General features: G+C 30.8%; 2 protein-coding genes across 5 annotated transcripts in view; both read right to left on the bottom strand.

Moving 5' to 3' along the window:
• The window catches only part of LOC111629429 (long-chain-fatty-acid--CoA ligase 5-like), a 58,690-nt gene extending 49,009 nt beyond the window's left edge, over window positions 1–9,681 (bottom strand). Inside the window, exon 1 of one of the 4 annotated variants that reach the window (XM_023373329.1) lies at window positions 9,496–9,681. Coding sequence is in view for 2 of the 4 variants with exons in the window: in XM_023373326.1 (XP_023229094.1) it covers window positions 8,720–8,737 (18 nt within the window). In the remaining 2 variants the exon portion in view is untranslated. Of the gene's footprint in view, window positions 1–6,144; window positions 6,263–8,719; window positions 8,996–9,495 lie in introns of those variants that run through there. The other 3 variants (XM_023373326.1, XM_023373327.1, XM_023373328.1) reach the window with 3 other exon arrangements.
• Window positions 9,682–16,578: 6,897 nt separating this feature from the next.
• Window positions 16,579–17,205, bottom strand: part of LOC111629408 (protein pangolin, isoforms A/H/I/S-like) — a 77,590-nt gene continuing 76,963 nt past the window's right edge. Inside the window, exon 11 of the mRNA XM_023373307.1 lies at window positions 16,579–17,041. Coding sequence (XP_023229075.1) covers window positions 16,648–17,041 — 394 coding nt within the window. The 3' untranslated portion in view covers window positions 16,579–16,647. The remainder of the gene's footprint in view (window positions 17,042–17,205) is intronic.

Genomic DNA, 17,205 nt, shown 5'->3' with positions numbered 1-17,205 from the left:
TGTAAAAAGAAAAACAATACCATTCCAGTCTAACTCAAGTGCTGTGTGCATCTATATATAGTCCTTTATTATTAACATACTTCCTTGATTCTAAGATGCATCAAGAGTTTTCAATCAGATTTTGAGATTTTGTCCATAGGGGAATAATTTTTAAATCGTTATTATTAAATTTTGTTAAATAACAACAAAATTAAAAAAACAACATAAACACTATGATGCAGAATAAAAAATAATTATTTATTTCATTGCTGTCTCAAATATTTAATGAATCATCAAATACCTGATGCTGAGAAACATTTATTTAACAATAGAGAAGTTTGTGGCTGAAGTTCAAATGTTAAACTTGTATGGCAAGCAGAAGTACACGTTTGACATTTGAACTTCAAGTAAAACATGTTGCGCCATTCACGTTGTGCACTGACTCATGAGATATTGTTGAAAAATGGCAAAAACATTTAACAATGACGAATGTTACCAGCAAAGGTAAATAAACAAATTAAACTATTTTAAAGTATTTATAGGATGTTTAATAACACTAAATAATTATTTTTAATTAGCGTNACTTATTAGTGGCATACAAATTTGTTCTTAAAACCCCACTCACTAGTCATGTAAATAAACTATCAATTACTAAAAATAGTTCTGTAAATATTTTCTTATTTTAATAAAACAAGAAAATAATTTAAGAAATTAATAGATGTTTTATGAACTTGGAAAGAGTTTTCTACATTGCAATCTACTTTTGAATTTTCTGCCATGTTAAAAGATCATGTAGTATTAATTCAAAATGTCAGAACACATGCAATAAATTAACATTGCTAATGGCTGTCAATATTGCAAAAAGTAGGTGCCAATCAAGTTTTATTGGCACCTACTTTTGCTGAAGTGACAACAGGTGATGCAACAAATGATAACAGGCATCACAAACTTGCTTTTTCTTGATGCACTGTATATTTATCTGCTTTAAGTCTGGGTTACTTAAACTTAATTTTGAGGGTAAAGATGGGTTTTATAAAAAGTTGTAAATGCTAACAAGTAAAACAGTCATTATCTGATCCTAATGGAGATACACACAACCCCTTTATCTCCCCACCCCTCAACCTTCAATCACCAAAATTTAATAGCATCAATCTCTCTAATAAACAAACCTCCAAAATTTCAAAAATTTTTGACAAAAAACATAAGAGTTATTAAGCTTCAAACAGGGTGAAAAAATCATGCCCCACACACATACACTAACATCCATACATACAGAAATTACCTGCAAATTTTTTTTTTGCATTTCTAGACATTTCAAGGGGTCCTAAGTCCAAAAACGTAAAAATCTTCAGGGGAAAGCATTTAGCAGGAAAGATTAATACCTTTCCTGCTAAAAACATTATTATTATTATTATTATCTCTGTTATATATAACAATTGGGAAAGTAAGTAGTTATTCTTTCTACCCTGTTATCATAAGTATTATAAACAAAGACATGTTGAAGCTATGTACAATATTTTCTAAACAAAAGGTTATTGAAATTTTTCAATCATTTAATTAACTTTTCATTATTTAATTAATTATGCATTTCTAATTATAGATCATTAATTGAAAAACATTAATTATTCTTTAATTTATTCAATCAATATTTGTTTTAATTTAAAGTGCAACAACACTGAGATTTCATTTAATTATTATTTATAATTTACAAACTGCTTAAGTAAATAAAAAATTTTTTTTATAAAATTAATGAATTAAAAATAAAATTATAATGTATTGTATTAATCAAAGATAGAATTATCTTTGATTAATACACTACATTATATAAAAAAAGATTAAATATCAGATTGGAGTAAGTGTAACTTGATAATTTTATGATTATCAATACATATAAACATGCTAATTATAATTTTGGGTTTATAAATAGTTATTATCAGAAGAGAAAAAAAAAGTGTGGCTTTGAAAAGTGTTTTCTGACTGAAAGAAATACAAAACAAATTTTTGTTAGGAAGAATTTATATGTAAAACATAGAAAAACTGTTTGCTTTGGAGTTTAGAAGCAAAACAGTCTAGAGCAGTGTTTCTCAACCTCTAATGAATCATCACCCCCTTCAATAAAGCCATTATGTAGTATCACCCCTTCACTACAAAATTCCGATGCCGAGGGACAAGGCTAATGCCAAATTCGTACTGCATTGAATAGACTAGTGACTAGTATAATGTTATTTGTTTAATTATTGTACGATATAACGAATAAAATATCTAATTATTCTTAATATAATGTTTTACTATATCGCTCAGAAAATTGTTTTTCGCCCCCACAATATAAATTGTTACTAATCACCCCTCAACATGGAAAAACTCCCACATGGGGACCTTATCACCCCCGTTGAGAAACACTGGTCTAGAGCTTTCAGACTTGCATCATTAACATTTAAAAGATCATAAAATACGTTACTACGGTAACAATGTTCTATCATCATTTGAAGTTTACTATGATAGAAGATTATTACCATAGTAACGGTATTCAATGATCTAAGTTTTTCTGATGGAGGACATATTTCAAAAAGCACTAAAACTTTTTGAAAATATTTTTTACACTCATAAAAGTACTTTAAAAATAATAATAAAGCGGCATCTGAAATTTTAGGAATTTTAAAATTGTTTCAAAATACTTAGAGAACAAACATCCACACAGTTACATCAATTAACAATTAACATATAAAATTAAAATATTCGTAAAAATACATGTTTAAACTTTTCGTATCGTAGGTGATTAAAAATAGTTATTTCATTTACTTAAAACTGTTTACTCATCATCTGATAAGCAAAATTAATTATCTGCAAGTCAACAATTTTAAATCTGGAATATCTAAACAGAGAAATTATTTTTAAACATTTCTGAACTTTAATCAATTCATATTAAATTAAATTTAATTATGCTAAAATTTTGAATTCTTGTATTCTTGGTTCAAAACTATGTTAATTTTGTTTACTTTTACTCATGATATATCATTCTATTTTAATCACTACCTTATTATGTCATAAAATTGTTATAAATATACAATTATAAATCAAGATTGTAAACATAAGGAAAATTATGACTGCCCAGGAATCACTATTTTCCTCATTGAATGTCTAAGCATCAAACCAACATTATCAACCTCTTGCAAGGATTTTTGTTACTACTATAATCTATTCTATAGCTTGCAAATTGCATTATATCTAAGATATAAAAAAAAATTGTTGTGCACCTCAAGTGCCAATCAATGGTTAGGAGTTTTGTATAAATCTTAATAGTATGACTGGCTTTTGATCTTCATGTCTGTTGACAATGCCAAAATTCCTTTATTATTTTGTCCATTAACACTGCATATGAAAATATGATCTGCATTCAAAACTGCTTCTCTTTCAATTAATGAATTTGATCCTTTCTCAATACTTGCTAAAATGTCAGATAAACAAACATCAGCAATTGCTTGTGCTAATGGACGACGACAGATGGTTCCCGCATTGTTTTAAACTTAGGCTAATAAATTTTAAATGTTTCTGAAAGTGAGGAACCTCAAAAATTACTCCTGACTGGGGTCAAGCTCTATAGCTTGATTACAGTACATGAAATTCATTTTTTATACAATTTTATATGCCAAATATTTTAAAATTTATGGAATCATCTGTTGTTCTATATAACTAACTTCATAATAATACATAGTATCAAGTCTTAATCAAACTTAAATATATAAAATATTGAATTATATTTAATTTTTCATTCTTAACAAACACAAAGATTTGGATTTCTTTAGATTCATATTTATATTCAAAAATAACTGTTATATCACTTTAAAATGTTTCTTCACCTTTTTATTGATGTTTCAGATCAAACTCATAGCAAACTTTCTTACCTTAATCTTTCAAAACATGGGAAAAGAACTTACACAATGACTTCATTTATACCATATAACTTACAGCAGCTTACAACATGCATAAAATTGCTATAATAAAAATAAGAAGCCTTTGCATTACCCACCACCTTATATCTTACCTAAATCTATGGGAGTAACAATTGCAACTAAATGTTGGTATATAAGCCATCCTATTACATATCCATCAACACCTTTCAAACACAGATAACCTGCAGGTTATATGCATTTTCTTATATCTCAGGAATTGGTCTTAAGGAATTTTGGAATTTATGCAATTCCATCCAAATTCCTGATAAAAATTAAAGCTATTCAAAGCATTAATAAAGCAAAATCTGGCTCACCATTACACAGATATTTTCAGATTTAAAGAACCACAGGATGATGAAGAATGTGAAGATGTTCTCTTAATGTATTTTTTACAAGATGAAAGACATCAAATAGAAGAAACCAAACCAAACTTAGAAAGAAAGGGGCAGAAGACAGAGCCAAACAAAGAAAATGAAGAAAGATTAATATCTTTCCTGCTAAAAACATTATTTTAGCAGGATTATAATCATCAACAAAATGGATAATTTTCAGATCAAAGTACAGTATAACAAGCACATTATTCTAGTCTTTAAATAAATTTCAAAAAATAATGTGTTCATATCAAGGATATTAAAGCACACCATTATTAAATAAACTTTATGAAAGCTTTTATAAAAAAATACATCTGTTTAATTAATCCAAACAATAAATAATTAAGATAACTTTTTCCAATCACATAGTAGGAAGAGAAACAGAAATCAAAAATTATGTTTATTTTGATTATTAATACAGAAAAAAAAAAAATTTGTTTTAAATGAAACAGCAGAATTTACTGAAAATTTGAAGCCAAAAGATTATTTTTTGGATAAATTAGAGATTTTAAATGAAGCAATAAATAAAGACTTCTTGGAAATTAAAACTGTTTTATCATAGTATAAGTTATATAAAGATTATCTAAATTTGTATATGTTATATTTAAATACTATTAAAACTTCTTCAAAGTATATTCTTATTATATAATCCATCAAGAGAAATTTACAGCGAAGTTACATCAAACTACCAAAGAGGTTAGCAACCCCACCCATAATAGTATCAATATAAACGATAGAACTTTTTCGAACTCGAACAAAAATTATTTTTAAACATTACACCATTTAAAAGACAAAACAACATAACTACATCTGAAAGAAGTAAGCTATTTTACCTTATGTAATCCTACAGAGAATACACTCTTTCCTTAGTAAACTCCATAAATAACAGACATATGGAGCTATTAATGATTCATAAGAACTTCAGCACAAACAGATTAAATTAACTCACCAAATTAAACTTCCACAAGGATTTATTCTATACAGTATCAAAAAATTATTTTATCTACATTGAATTTTGTTAATTTTGTAGAAAGGTGTGAAAAGATTATCTTCGGCAGTTATGAATAATTATTCCGTACTTTCTTTTTTTAAAAAAAAAAAAAAAGAAAATAAATGTGGCAATCTGATAAACTTCCATTAGATTTTACCTACCAAAAAAAGTATTTTTCCTTGTTAAACTCTTTAAATATATAAAAAGAGTCCGCACTTACCAACTCATCTAATAAGAATATAAATACGGATTAAAATATTCAGTTAATACCAAGAATTTTCATTAAAAAAGTGCTTCAACATCATTTACCTTTCATACACATCTACAGTAACAGTAATGCATGTTTAAACAAGGAAAAAAAATGACAAATTAATAATTTAAACTGATAAAAATACTAAATATACCCTTATTTAAGTAAAAATTAGTTTAAATATACAATTAATTAGCTTATTTAAGCATTTTTATGAGATAAAATCAGTAGAATTCATTCATAATTCTTATATGTAAGAGTGGATGAGGTGATCTTTTTACCCAACATTCACTGCTAGGAATCAATCAATAAAACCTGTCTGGATGTAAATCCACTCATTCTGTTCTAAATATAAAACACAGACACAGCTTCCATTAATACATTTATGTAATTAAGTGCTTAAGAAGCGTGTAATGGTTTCAAGACAGCTGTTTTAAAAGTGTTTTTCCAGTCGTAATCGCGCGCATGAAGGTGAAGCTGTCTTCTTTAAGGTGATAATCGGGATCGTAGATTAAGACAACGTTAACCCAACATTTACTTAAACGTTTAAGTATTTAATAAGCTTCGAGTAAAACGTTTGAACATTTAAAAATGACATCTTACCTGTTCTTCAAACGTCCGTTAAAAGAACGATATCCAGTCCACTGCAGTAACGCCAACACGTGACTCGCCAGTTGTGACGTCACAGCCCGGTGGTGTGATGCCAGGGAAAATGGCTAGGGTGCGCTTTTATATTTGTTTACGGTATTTTTGATTTTTATTTATTTTCGTAAATAGGTTAAAATTTTAATTTTTTTTTTAATACGCGGAAAAATGGGATGGTTTTTAAGTTTAAAAATATAATTAGAAAGTTATAAATTAAACGAATAATATTAATATTAGTTTATAATTCGTATTTTTTTAAAAATATGTTTATGATCTTTGAACGCCGTTCGTGAATAATCGGCATTAAATGCCGTGTCTTGCAAAATTTTATCGCATTTCTTAAGTGACATTTCGTTAAATATTAATAAAGTTTGTTTAAATATGCTTAATGGGTGGATTTAAATCGAACTTTTTCGTGTGGGAAGTTTATGTAAAGCATATATATATATATATGTCGGCCTCACTATGCCTGCCATTAAGGGTTTTATGTGCTTAAATTTATCAATTTTTATGTTAAACGTGGTAAAAATAAACATCTACTTATGAAAAACTCAGTAATAACCCATAAAATAGTAAAAATTCCTGTAAAAATTAGAAACCCGAACTCATGGAAACCATATCAAAAATGGCGGAAGGCAGGCGCATAAAATTTTTCAATTCAAACAAGAAAACTGGATTTAATCCTTTAACAACAGGTTCGGCTTTAATAACGTTCCATCATCAACTAAAATAACCATAGTAAATGTTAATAAATCATCACAAACCGAACTTAAAATGGAGTTCAACAAGGACAAAAATATATTTATAAAGCAAACATTATTAACTAAATTAGACAAAATAGGCCAAATTATAATCTAATAAATCGGCTACAAAGTTCAAAAACTCGTCTTTAGGGTGCCATGCATTGTTTTCTTTACTGATTTTAAGATTAGTGATATCGTGCGTGACGTTCGGAATTCTACTGTAAATCCTATTCTAATTACGTAAAGTAAACACTGAAAATATCACGGAGAAATCTAGTAATTTGAATGGATATAATAAAATTCAAGAGCAAGTTACACGTTCAATAAATTTGCTTAAAACTGAATCTATTGAACACGTGTATTAAGCTCGACAGCGGCATTTATATAACGTTTATCAATCGATTTTCTAATCGATATCGATCAAATAAATCAATCAATTAAACAGATCAACCGGTTTTACGTGATTAAACACTTCACCCCTCTTAAAAGAACTTCTACAGAAAATATTACACCAACGTATAGGTTTAAAAAAAAAAGGTCCTCGAAAAGGAACATTTATTTATTTTTATCTTAATCGAATGAAACACGAGTAGACAGTATATGAATTCAGGTTCTGTTTGCGTAATATCAAATACACAGGAAAGGATCATGTGATATAGGATTCTCGACTGAACACACCTTAAAGAATTACGTATAATTGGTTTCAAATACAGTAGAAAAGATATCCTTTATTTCAGTTAGACAAAAGGAAGGTAGTGAAGTTCATATTTCCTTCTGTACTAATCAGAAAAATGGTAGCATCACTTCCGTTTCGTCTCGCATATTATTTATTTGATCTAATTTTTTCTTTTATAAATTTCCTATAATAATTTGCATTTTATTTGTAAATTTCTCTTTAATTTGCATGTTCTCCCCATTTCTTTTAAGTTCTACATTTTATATACAAATTTAATAACAATAATAGTGAAATTTACAAGTTTTATTGTCATAAAATTTGTCGATTTCACATCCATTGTTATTAAAATTGTACATTTCAGATTTAAACAATGGAATATGCAAATTTTTATTGTTATTAAATTTGTATATTTCTATTTGAAAAGCGAAATATACACAAATTTAATAACAATAACAACATATGAAATGTACAGAGTTTAATAGCAATAAAAAAAGAAATAATATTCAAGTTTAATGTCAGTAAAAGGCTAATGTAGAAGTTTTATAACAATAAAAATTATTACAGTACAGTCGATGAAATAAATACAAAAAATTTATTCGAACCTCCAATAGCGACCACCTCTAAATAGCGGACATTTTTACAGAAATCTTTTTATTTCTGTATTTATGTATATAATGAGGTGAAAGGGAGCAATGTTTTTGACCGAAGTTTTCTATTACACGTTTAACAATAAACAAGTTTAAAGGTCCGAAAATTGTACGTTTCACTTCTATTGTTAGACAATAAACGTGTGAAATATATAACTTTCATAAACAATAAAATTGAAACGTATTAATTAATTTAATTCAAAAAAATTAATCGTAATTAATTTCATTCGCAATTAAACGTATTTAATTGCGAAGATTTAAATGTATAACTTTCATTTTTAAGCTATAAAATTAAGCGAAAAGGATGCATTCCAACACAGAAAATTCAATATAATTAACCTTCTAAACACAGAAATTGAACGCCCGTACGACTTAATAAATATATCCCTTTCATGTGTCGAAAATAAATGCACCAATGTGACAGACTCACGCAACTTTTCTAGATATATTCGAACGTTAACACAAACCTTTTGTTCTCCAAACATTAGTTATTAGCTTTATAACCCTTCTTTAGAAGTGTCGAAATGCACAGTTATAGAAAAAAAAATAAAGCTGCATGAAAGACCTTGAAAAAGTCATTTTATGGCTTCATTTTTATAATTTACTCTCCTTAAATAGTTCATTTTCCTTTAACTTTAAATCGTTTCCAAGAAAAGCACGTTCCAGTTCGAATTTTTACAAATCTTCGACGTCACATATATAATTAGTGTGACGCAATATATTGCTCCTTTCATTGTTTTGTTCGTGTAAGAGGTAGATGAGGTACAGTACGTACCTCATCTACCTTTCACGCGTAACACGTGTGATGTGCCATTTAAAATAATACAGTACCTTAATTATCGAAGCTTCAGAAACTGGGTGTTCATATCATTAAATTAATGTGTATTAATTGTTTCTTCAGCTTAATATACGTAGACTTTTATGTAATATATGTTTCATCAGACAAAGAGGGTAAAGGTAAGAGACACACACGAACCACGTCTTTGTTTGTTGAGTCATAAGCAGCCATGCGATACGAGAAAATAGAGAGGAAAAAAAATGTATTGGGAATTTTATAAAAAATTAAATTATTCGTGAAATTCTTTCATCAAATTTCATCGCTTTTAAATCCTCTCTTTCACCCTTCTGCGGTTCCTCTATGACATCTCGATTCGGAGAAAAATCGCGATCACGTGGACGACTTTTTGAATTTTTAAATATTCAAACTATAATCGCCGATTGGTTAAAATTAATTAAATCTTACCTTAACTAGATCGATCCATTGATTATATTTTACTGTAAAGATTCGCTTTTTATTTCTCCTATTTTTATAAATGAATCGGGGAAAAATCACTTCGTCACCGATTGAATGAAAGAATCGGCTTTTTGTTTGACTAACCAAAACACGTTCTCGGCATCTATTGGGCCTGACGTCACGGGAAGGTGTGATCGAAACGTCACTCGTGACGTCGTTTAAGAAGAAAGATTTCGTAAATATTTCGTCATTCTTCGTTCTTATTCTTTTAATTAATTTTATTTTCGCTTCTCGCTTACGATTTAATAATATAAATTAATTAAAAAAAGAAAACATTTTTAAATTATTACGATGCCAACTTTAAACTATAGGTGGCGTTGATACCTTTAAACAAAAATTTTTTGTTAAATTTTAATTCAAAAACTTTATTAATTGCGTAATTGATAAAAATTCGCTTCTTATTGGATATTTTAAATATTTAAAAATCAATCTACGTGATTATTGGTTATTTTAAACGATGAAGACATTTGATTGGCTTATTCGAAATTCAAATTTCAAATACGAACTTTTTAAGATTTTGAAAAGAGAAGTCAAAATTTTTAAATATTTCAGAAAGTCTCTCGCGATCTACAATTTAAATAGCTTACAAATACGTTTTACATTAATGCGATCTCCAAGTTTTCTTTTGTTAAAGTTAAGTGAAGGAAATTAAGTTTAAATTCCCGGTTTAAAAACCGGAAGTATTATGATTAATAATAATAATAGAAGTACACATCATTACTTTATTAAATTTTTATTTCGTTATTGTAAAAATAATTTCGAAGATCACGTTATTTTTTATTAAAATTTCCAATGACATTTCCGTTAGTGGAATTGCTTCGGAAAACGAAACTTCGCTCACTTTCGTTTTCTGTTATCTTATCAATTTTTTAATTCGTTTTAATTCTTGAGAAAATTATCGCTTAAAGTACATAAAAGGATAATTTATATCTTATAAGATTTCACATAAACCAAACAAACTTTTGCTTATCTTCCCGCTACGATGGCACCATCTGTTGACTAAATTTTCAAAGTATTCTTTTTTATTTTTTAAAATAATTTTTACTGTATTTATTATATAAATTAAATTGTTGATTATCGGCAGAAAATAATGTTCCATTCTTTAGTAGTAATTATAAAGCAATTTAATATAACTGTAGCATTGTTAGGGCTTGTTTCCCTTAATAGTGCGTCTGGATGTCAATAGATGGCAGTGGGTGTAAAAGCATTATATAAACGTTTGTTTGTTTGCTTAAAATATTTCATAACTTTCTAAACTTAACTGTATATTATTTTAAAAGTAAACAGTTTAAAAAAAATATTTTTTTTTTAATTTTTAAAATCTGCATTATTCAAAAAGCCCCAAAATGGCGACTCCATAAGTCCCAACCTATTTATATAAATTACACACACTGCCATCTATCGATACCTAGACGAACTCAAATCGTATAGCTGATGTCAAATATAATCGTCTAAACCCTGTTTTTCATTACCATTGTTTAATAAATAACTGTAACATAGATAAAAATAATGTAAAAATCCTATATAATATACGCAATACAAATTAATATTGATGTAATTACTTATAAAAGTTATTCTATTGTTAATATTAATAATAACTGGCTTTGTAATATGCAAATCAGTGCAACACTGCAATGCAGTATGTAACGCAGGTACGGTTAAGACCTTGTATGTATAACAGATTAAAAATGAATATGGTAAGAAACATACGTTATTTTAATTCTATTTTGTAAGATATTTTATGTAATGTTTTAAAAATTGTATATATTTTTTTAGTTGACTGATGAGGGGCTTTATGCCCGAAACGTGCTGTTGTCACGTATTAACTAAAATGATGGAAATAAAGTCAAGTGTTTATTTATAACTCAAATGTGAGTTCGAAGTCCAATATATTCGCAAAACACGGTTTCGAAAACAACCTAGACGAACTGTTAACCTCAGCCCATAGGGAAACAAGAGAGTGGGTTTTAGAATTATACCTTGTTTGCAAGCTCCACGAATTTAGTGTGTTTCCTGAGATAAAGACATATTGAATATTTAGTATGTACGATTGACGGAGAACAATACAATAGTGTTCTGGATTCGAATGCATATCTGCAGAACAGCAGACCAACTGGTTCTCTGCTGGATCCTTCTCATAGATCAGATAAAGAACTGGTGTGAGGCTGTAGCAAACGTCTGTAGTCGGGCATCATCTTTGTAGTCAACTTTCCAAGAGTATTTTTCAGTTTGATTAGAGATGGCAATTTTTCTAATGTTCGTGCTGTAAATCTGGATCAACATACAGTACAACTATTATATATTGATGTGTAAACAGATTGGCTAAACGACCATGCATTAAGTTAATTTTCTTGCTGCTGAGAATACGGGGGCCATATTCTGGTCACTGTCTCTGGTCTCTCGTAAGCCGGTCGCTGATTGGCTAATTATTTGGATTAGCCAATCAGCGACCGGCTTATGAGAGACGAGAGACCAGAGACAGTGATCAGAATATGGCCCCTGTTCTTTGAGAGGACATGGGCAGAGTCCATCAGTTTTATTCAGAAACTTTTTCAGGTAACTGCGAAAGTTTCCATGNGTCTCTCGTCTCTCACAAGCCGGTCGCTGATTGGCTAATTATTTGGATTAGCCAATCAGCGACCGGCTTACGAGAGACCAGAGACAGTGACCAGAATACGGCCCGGGTTCGTATCTAATTGACAGTATTGTCACGAGGCAGCATAGATACTATGCTGCAAAACTGATCCCAAAGGAAAATTTATCGAGTGGCAATTCTATTCATGCAGTGTTGCAAATGATTTGGCATAAATATTTTATAAGTCCCTTGATTTTATGTAAGGATCTGGGTTTGAATTCGATCAATAGGACCGGCACGACCGCTTCGTACTTCACCTGTTGCACTTACGCAAAAAACGCTGTAACCGAAACTATTCAGAAAGGACATTTCAGCAGTTTGCTTCAAGAGTCAATTCTAATTCTCGACCTGAGCGCTTAGTCTCAAGACGAATTATGAGAGTAGCAACACGTGTTGAGTGTGTCATGTGTCACGAACTCTTTCAGTAAATGGTCTCACTGATCGGTTTCTACCGCGTAATATTCTCAATACCTTTCCGTTGCTACTCACATAAATCCAGGCTATAGTACCTGGTACCTGCTTGCAGGGCCCACCTGTGGCCAAGCAGTCTTCGTACCCCGAACACTGGGAATTCGGTCGTGGGTTCGCACGGGCTGATCACGTGGAGTTTTCCGTGTTTTCTCCACGTCTGTAACGCCTAAATAGGGGCCAGTTTCCCTTAAAAGACCCCCCCGGAAGACACCCCCCAGGCAGATCGCCCAAGTGTTGCGTTGTCATAACTTAACAAACAAACCTGCTTGCATGTACTACAGGTTTGTGTTGTGCTACTTACTACATTACGCTGTCCGTGATGTTGCAGTTATGGCTTACCAAGTAGATCAAACATTGAATGAATGCAATGGGTGGGTAAACTTAACAATACATAATAAGACATAAAATACGGTGTTATATAATAAATTCTGTACACATTTTATTAATGGTTGGATCATTTACAATGTTTGGTTTGCTACACATTGCTCAAACGTCAAACAAAACAGATATACACAAGTTTTTTCTTTGTGTTTATAATACATATACTCAACAAACAATCGATTCTTCTTCCTGTTTACTCCATTCCGATTATCACTCAGTAATCAGAACCGTTTCCATCATCCATTGGTGATTGTACTGTGTATTTCCTTTATGTATTCGTCTGCAATCGTATTAATTGTGCGTATGAATAGAGTAGCGAACGAGAGATGGAACCATAGAATATTTGGTATGGATACGGATCACGTGCCCAATTGTCGCATCAATAACTTACGCATACCTTCTCGCTAAATAAATATCTCGACGGCCTTTCAGTTTGATATCATACCCGGTATATCTCGCCACTGCGGTGTGGTAATTGTTTTGCTTTGTGTAGATTGCACATTCGCTGAAATTAATTGATTTGGCACGGGATATACAGCAAGAATACTTCTGCCATATCTTGGTTACAGTAAACTGATAGAGTATCTTACTTACACGTTTGTTTTTTTGGGAACAAAGATGGAGAGTTCTGATACTTAACAAAGAGGAACCACTTGGGCACCAGTACAAAGGAGTATTTATAACAAAGTAACATTTGTGGGTTTGAAACGAGCATCTCATGGCTAACTTACATTAAGTTTGGGTATATTATACGAGACAAGTTCTATCAAGGATACAGAAAGTTTCTCTTGATGTCACTAGTGAACCAAATGTTTGGCATCTTTGGATTGGAAGCAGAAGAGGGTTCAATTTGGAGTATGTATGTTGAATTTATTGAATTTTTACTAATTTCTCTAGTTTGAAACAAAGAAAAACGGAACTAGAAATTCTAAAACGAGTGTTTCAGAGAATCAAAGTTTAATGGCATAAGTAACTAGAGTAATATATTCAGACGGCCGGATGGTCGAGCGGTCAAGGTGGCAGCCTATCCTACCCCTGTGGGGGACCCGGGTTCGAATCCGGTCGGGTCGATAAATTCCCAGAAATTTTTCCAGGGTTGGTCTGTCCGGTTATGTCGGGACCCATCCCTCTCCACCCGGCCGAACCCATAATGGGCCTGCCGAAAAGAGGCCTTATTGCCCACAGAGCAGAGTGCTAAATATATATATTTTCGGCTAATTTTTATTGTAACTTTGCGAGATCAAATATTAGTAAATTGAAAAAACTATTCAGTTTATTAACTAAGATAATTTTGAACAAAACAGTTTGCCAAGTTCCAAAAATCCTGACTCCGCACCAACTACTTTGAATCAAAACGTGACAGATGCAATTAAAGAAGAGTATAAATGAGTTATTCTTACAGTGATTTATTTAATGAATGTTATAATATTTGGAAAAAATATGCCGAAAAAAAAATCGAATCTTCACCGTACATTTTGTTCAAACATGCATTTAAAACGTTTGAATGCATGTTTGAACAAAATGTAAGGTGCCAATTGAGCCAATTGCTACGTGTTTCATCATTATGTAGAGAAAATTATTCCAAATTTAACGAATAGATCCTAAACAAATAAGAACCTGATCATCTTCTGTGAAATGATAAACTTATCTCAAATTCGATTGATTCAAAGGCCCAAGTTAAGTAAATATCGTTATCATTTGCTCGAAATTTAACTTAAATCTTTGCTATTTCGTAAGAATAAGCATAATTAGTTGTAAGAATTTACATAAATACTTGAAACTACGTTCAAATAAATGATAAAATGTTAAACGAGAGTAAGTGAGAAATAAATAAACCAATAGATTTATTCTAATGGAGAAGAATTTTCGAAATCCAAATGTATTTATTATTTTAAAGAAAAATAAATAGACATAAAAAGAATATCTAAGGCTTAAAATAGGCTAAGACCTATTCAAAATGGTAACGTTTACATCCGTTTACATAGCTCCTGACAAAATTTCAACGTAAAATACAGTCGACCCCCCTATAACTGTTGATTATTCCATTTTATATGAATTCCGTGTTGTACGAGTCACTTAAATTTTATAAATACGTGAACCGTTCACAGTCCGGCACACGTGTTTGTAAAATCTAAGTGACTCGTACAACATGGAATTCATATAAAACGGAATAATCAACAGTGTTATAGGGGGTCGACTGTATTCTATCAAATTTGTTTCTTTTGACTTGTTTTCCTATTTCTTAAGAAAATTCCATTTCGAACAGTAAGAATGATGCAACAGAACCAAAAAAATTGAAAAATCACGAATCTGTTTCAAGGAACTCGTGTGTGTATGTGTGTAAACACTTAACTTTTCGGCCTTTACACCGATTTTTATAATTTTTCTATACTTTAACAGAAAGAAAAAGTAATATTATTTTATCTATTATGTTATTAGATGGTTTTACATTAATAAAATTAATTTTTTCCCCATTAAAATCGCGAATAGAGTATTTATAAGTAAACAGTTATACGTTCTCGAGCACTTCTGTATGATATCCCGACAATTTCAGTTCATAAAAACGTCATTATTTTTTTAATTTTAATGTAAATTTTACTGTAAAGACCGTTTTATATAATTAAAATCAATAATCCTAACAGAAATTAGCAAAGAATTTCGTCCAGTAGAAACAGAGAAAGGAGAAAGTAAGGAGAAACTAGTGACAACAATCACTCATAATCTCTCTCATTAAAAATTTCTGAATCGATTTAAAAACACTTCCGACGATGGCAAGTTCTGAAGAGGATCTCAATTTTGGCAATTTTCAAAAAAAAAAAAAAAAAAAAATATTTCTTTTTCCTTCAGTTTTGAATTAACTTCACGTATTTATTATTATTATTATAAATGGCAGTTTATCACATGTGAGGGGGAGAGGGTTTGATCGATAATTTACACACACGAAACTGTTGACTAGTGACAATATAAATTGTAAAAAACGAAAGTAAATTTTCGGCGTAAACGGAAATGAATAAATTCTTCCCCCTCGTGCGCTCTTCCTTTGCACGCATATATATATGTATATATTTATATATATATATATAGAAAAATTATCGTTTTTCTCCGGGCATTTTTCCTGTCGATCCTTCGAGCCTTATCAACAAAATACTCTCTTTACATCACAGATACCACAGAGGCTTATTTTGTGTACTCTTTACACATATAAGGTCTTTAAAATGGCAGAAAATAAGGTGTGGCCGCCGACTTTACAACTAGAACATTGATAAAAAGACACTTTACTAAAGAATATGTCTTACGAAAACTAAATTGAGAGAGTAAAAAACGAGGATTAAAAGCTTATTTCTTAAAAAAGAAAAAAATATATATATGACGAATAGAAAAAGAGGAGGAGAAGAGAGAGAGAGAGAAAAAAAAATAAGGCATGAACCTGCATGCGGAAACATCGAACGAATGCAGCACCCATAAATGAGTAAAACTTATTTTACAAATATGAACACCAACCACAACACAAATGAAGGATGATGTCGATTTCTTTTTTTTTTTTTAAAAATCTACACATCAATTGGAGGTGTGGCCCCGTAACTTGTGTTTTTGAGATCACGTGCCTCTTCCGGCTACGTCACAGTCAGTAGGGGTGGTGCCGCCGCGGTGGAGGAATCCGTGGACGGCGGCGTCGGCAGTTGAGGAATGGATACCGAGTCGGGATCGCAGTTTTCTGTCGCGTGGGGTTGCGTCAGAAGATGCACACTTAACGGGTGATTCTGGGACACGTGAGAAGGATTGACTCCTTCCGCATCCGGTAGCATTAGTTCAAGATTGCTGGATTCGGAGTTGGTAGGAACTGGAGGACTCGATAGCGATAGCTCCGAGGAGACGTTCAGTGTGTCCTGATCGCTGTCTATCGACGTTCTGGATTCGGGTGTAGGAGCTTCCAAATTTTGTAGATTATCTTCGCACTCGCCGGAATTTTCATTCCCACTCACATAACGTATACACTTCTTCTTCCTCCTACAGAAATATTCAAGTTTTTAATCTTTTATAATTATAACCTCACAATGTAAAGACGTCTAAATTCGAAAATATGAGTTGAAAAACTAAGAAAAATATTGTTTATATGACGTGAAAGAGTTCAAATGTCAGCATCTGCTATGGCAATCTTCAAAATTTTAAAC

The sequence above is a fragment of the Centruroides sculpturatus genome, unplaced genomic scaffold (assembly GCF_000671375.1).
Source record: "Centruroides sculpturatus isolate CEXI.00-Female unplaced genomic scaffold, Cexi_2.0 scaffold581, whole genome shotgun sequence".
Classification (NCBI taxonomy): domain Eukaryota; kingdom Metazoa; phylum Arthropoda; class Arachnida; order Scorpiones; family Buthidae; genus Centruroides; species Centruroides sculpturatus.
This window is presented reverse-complemented; position numbering and strand designations above follow the sequence as displayed.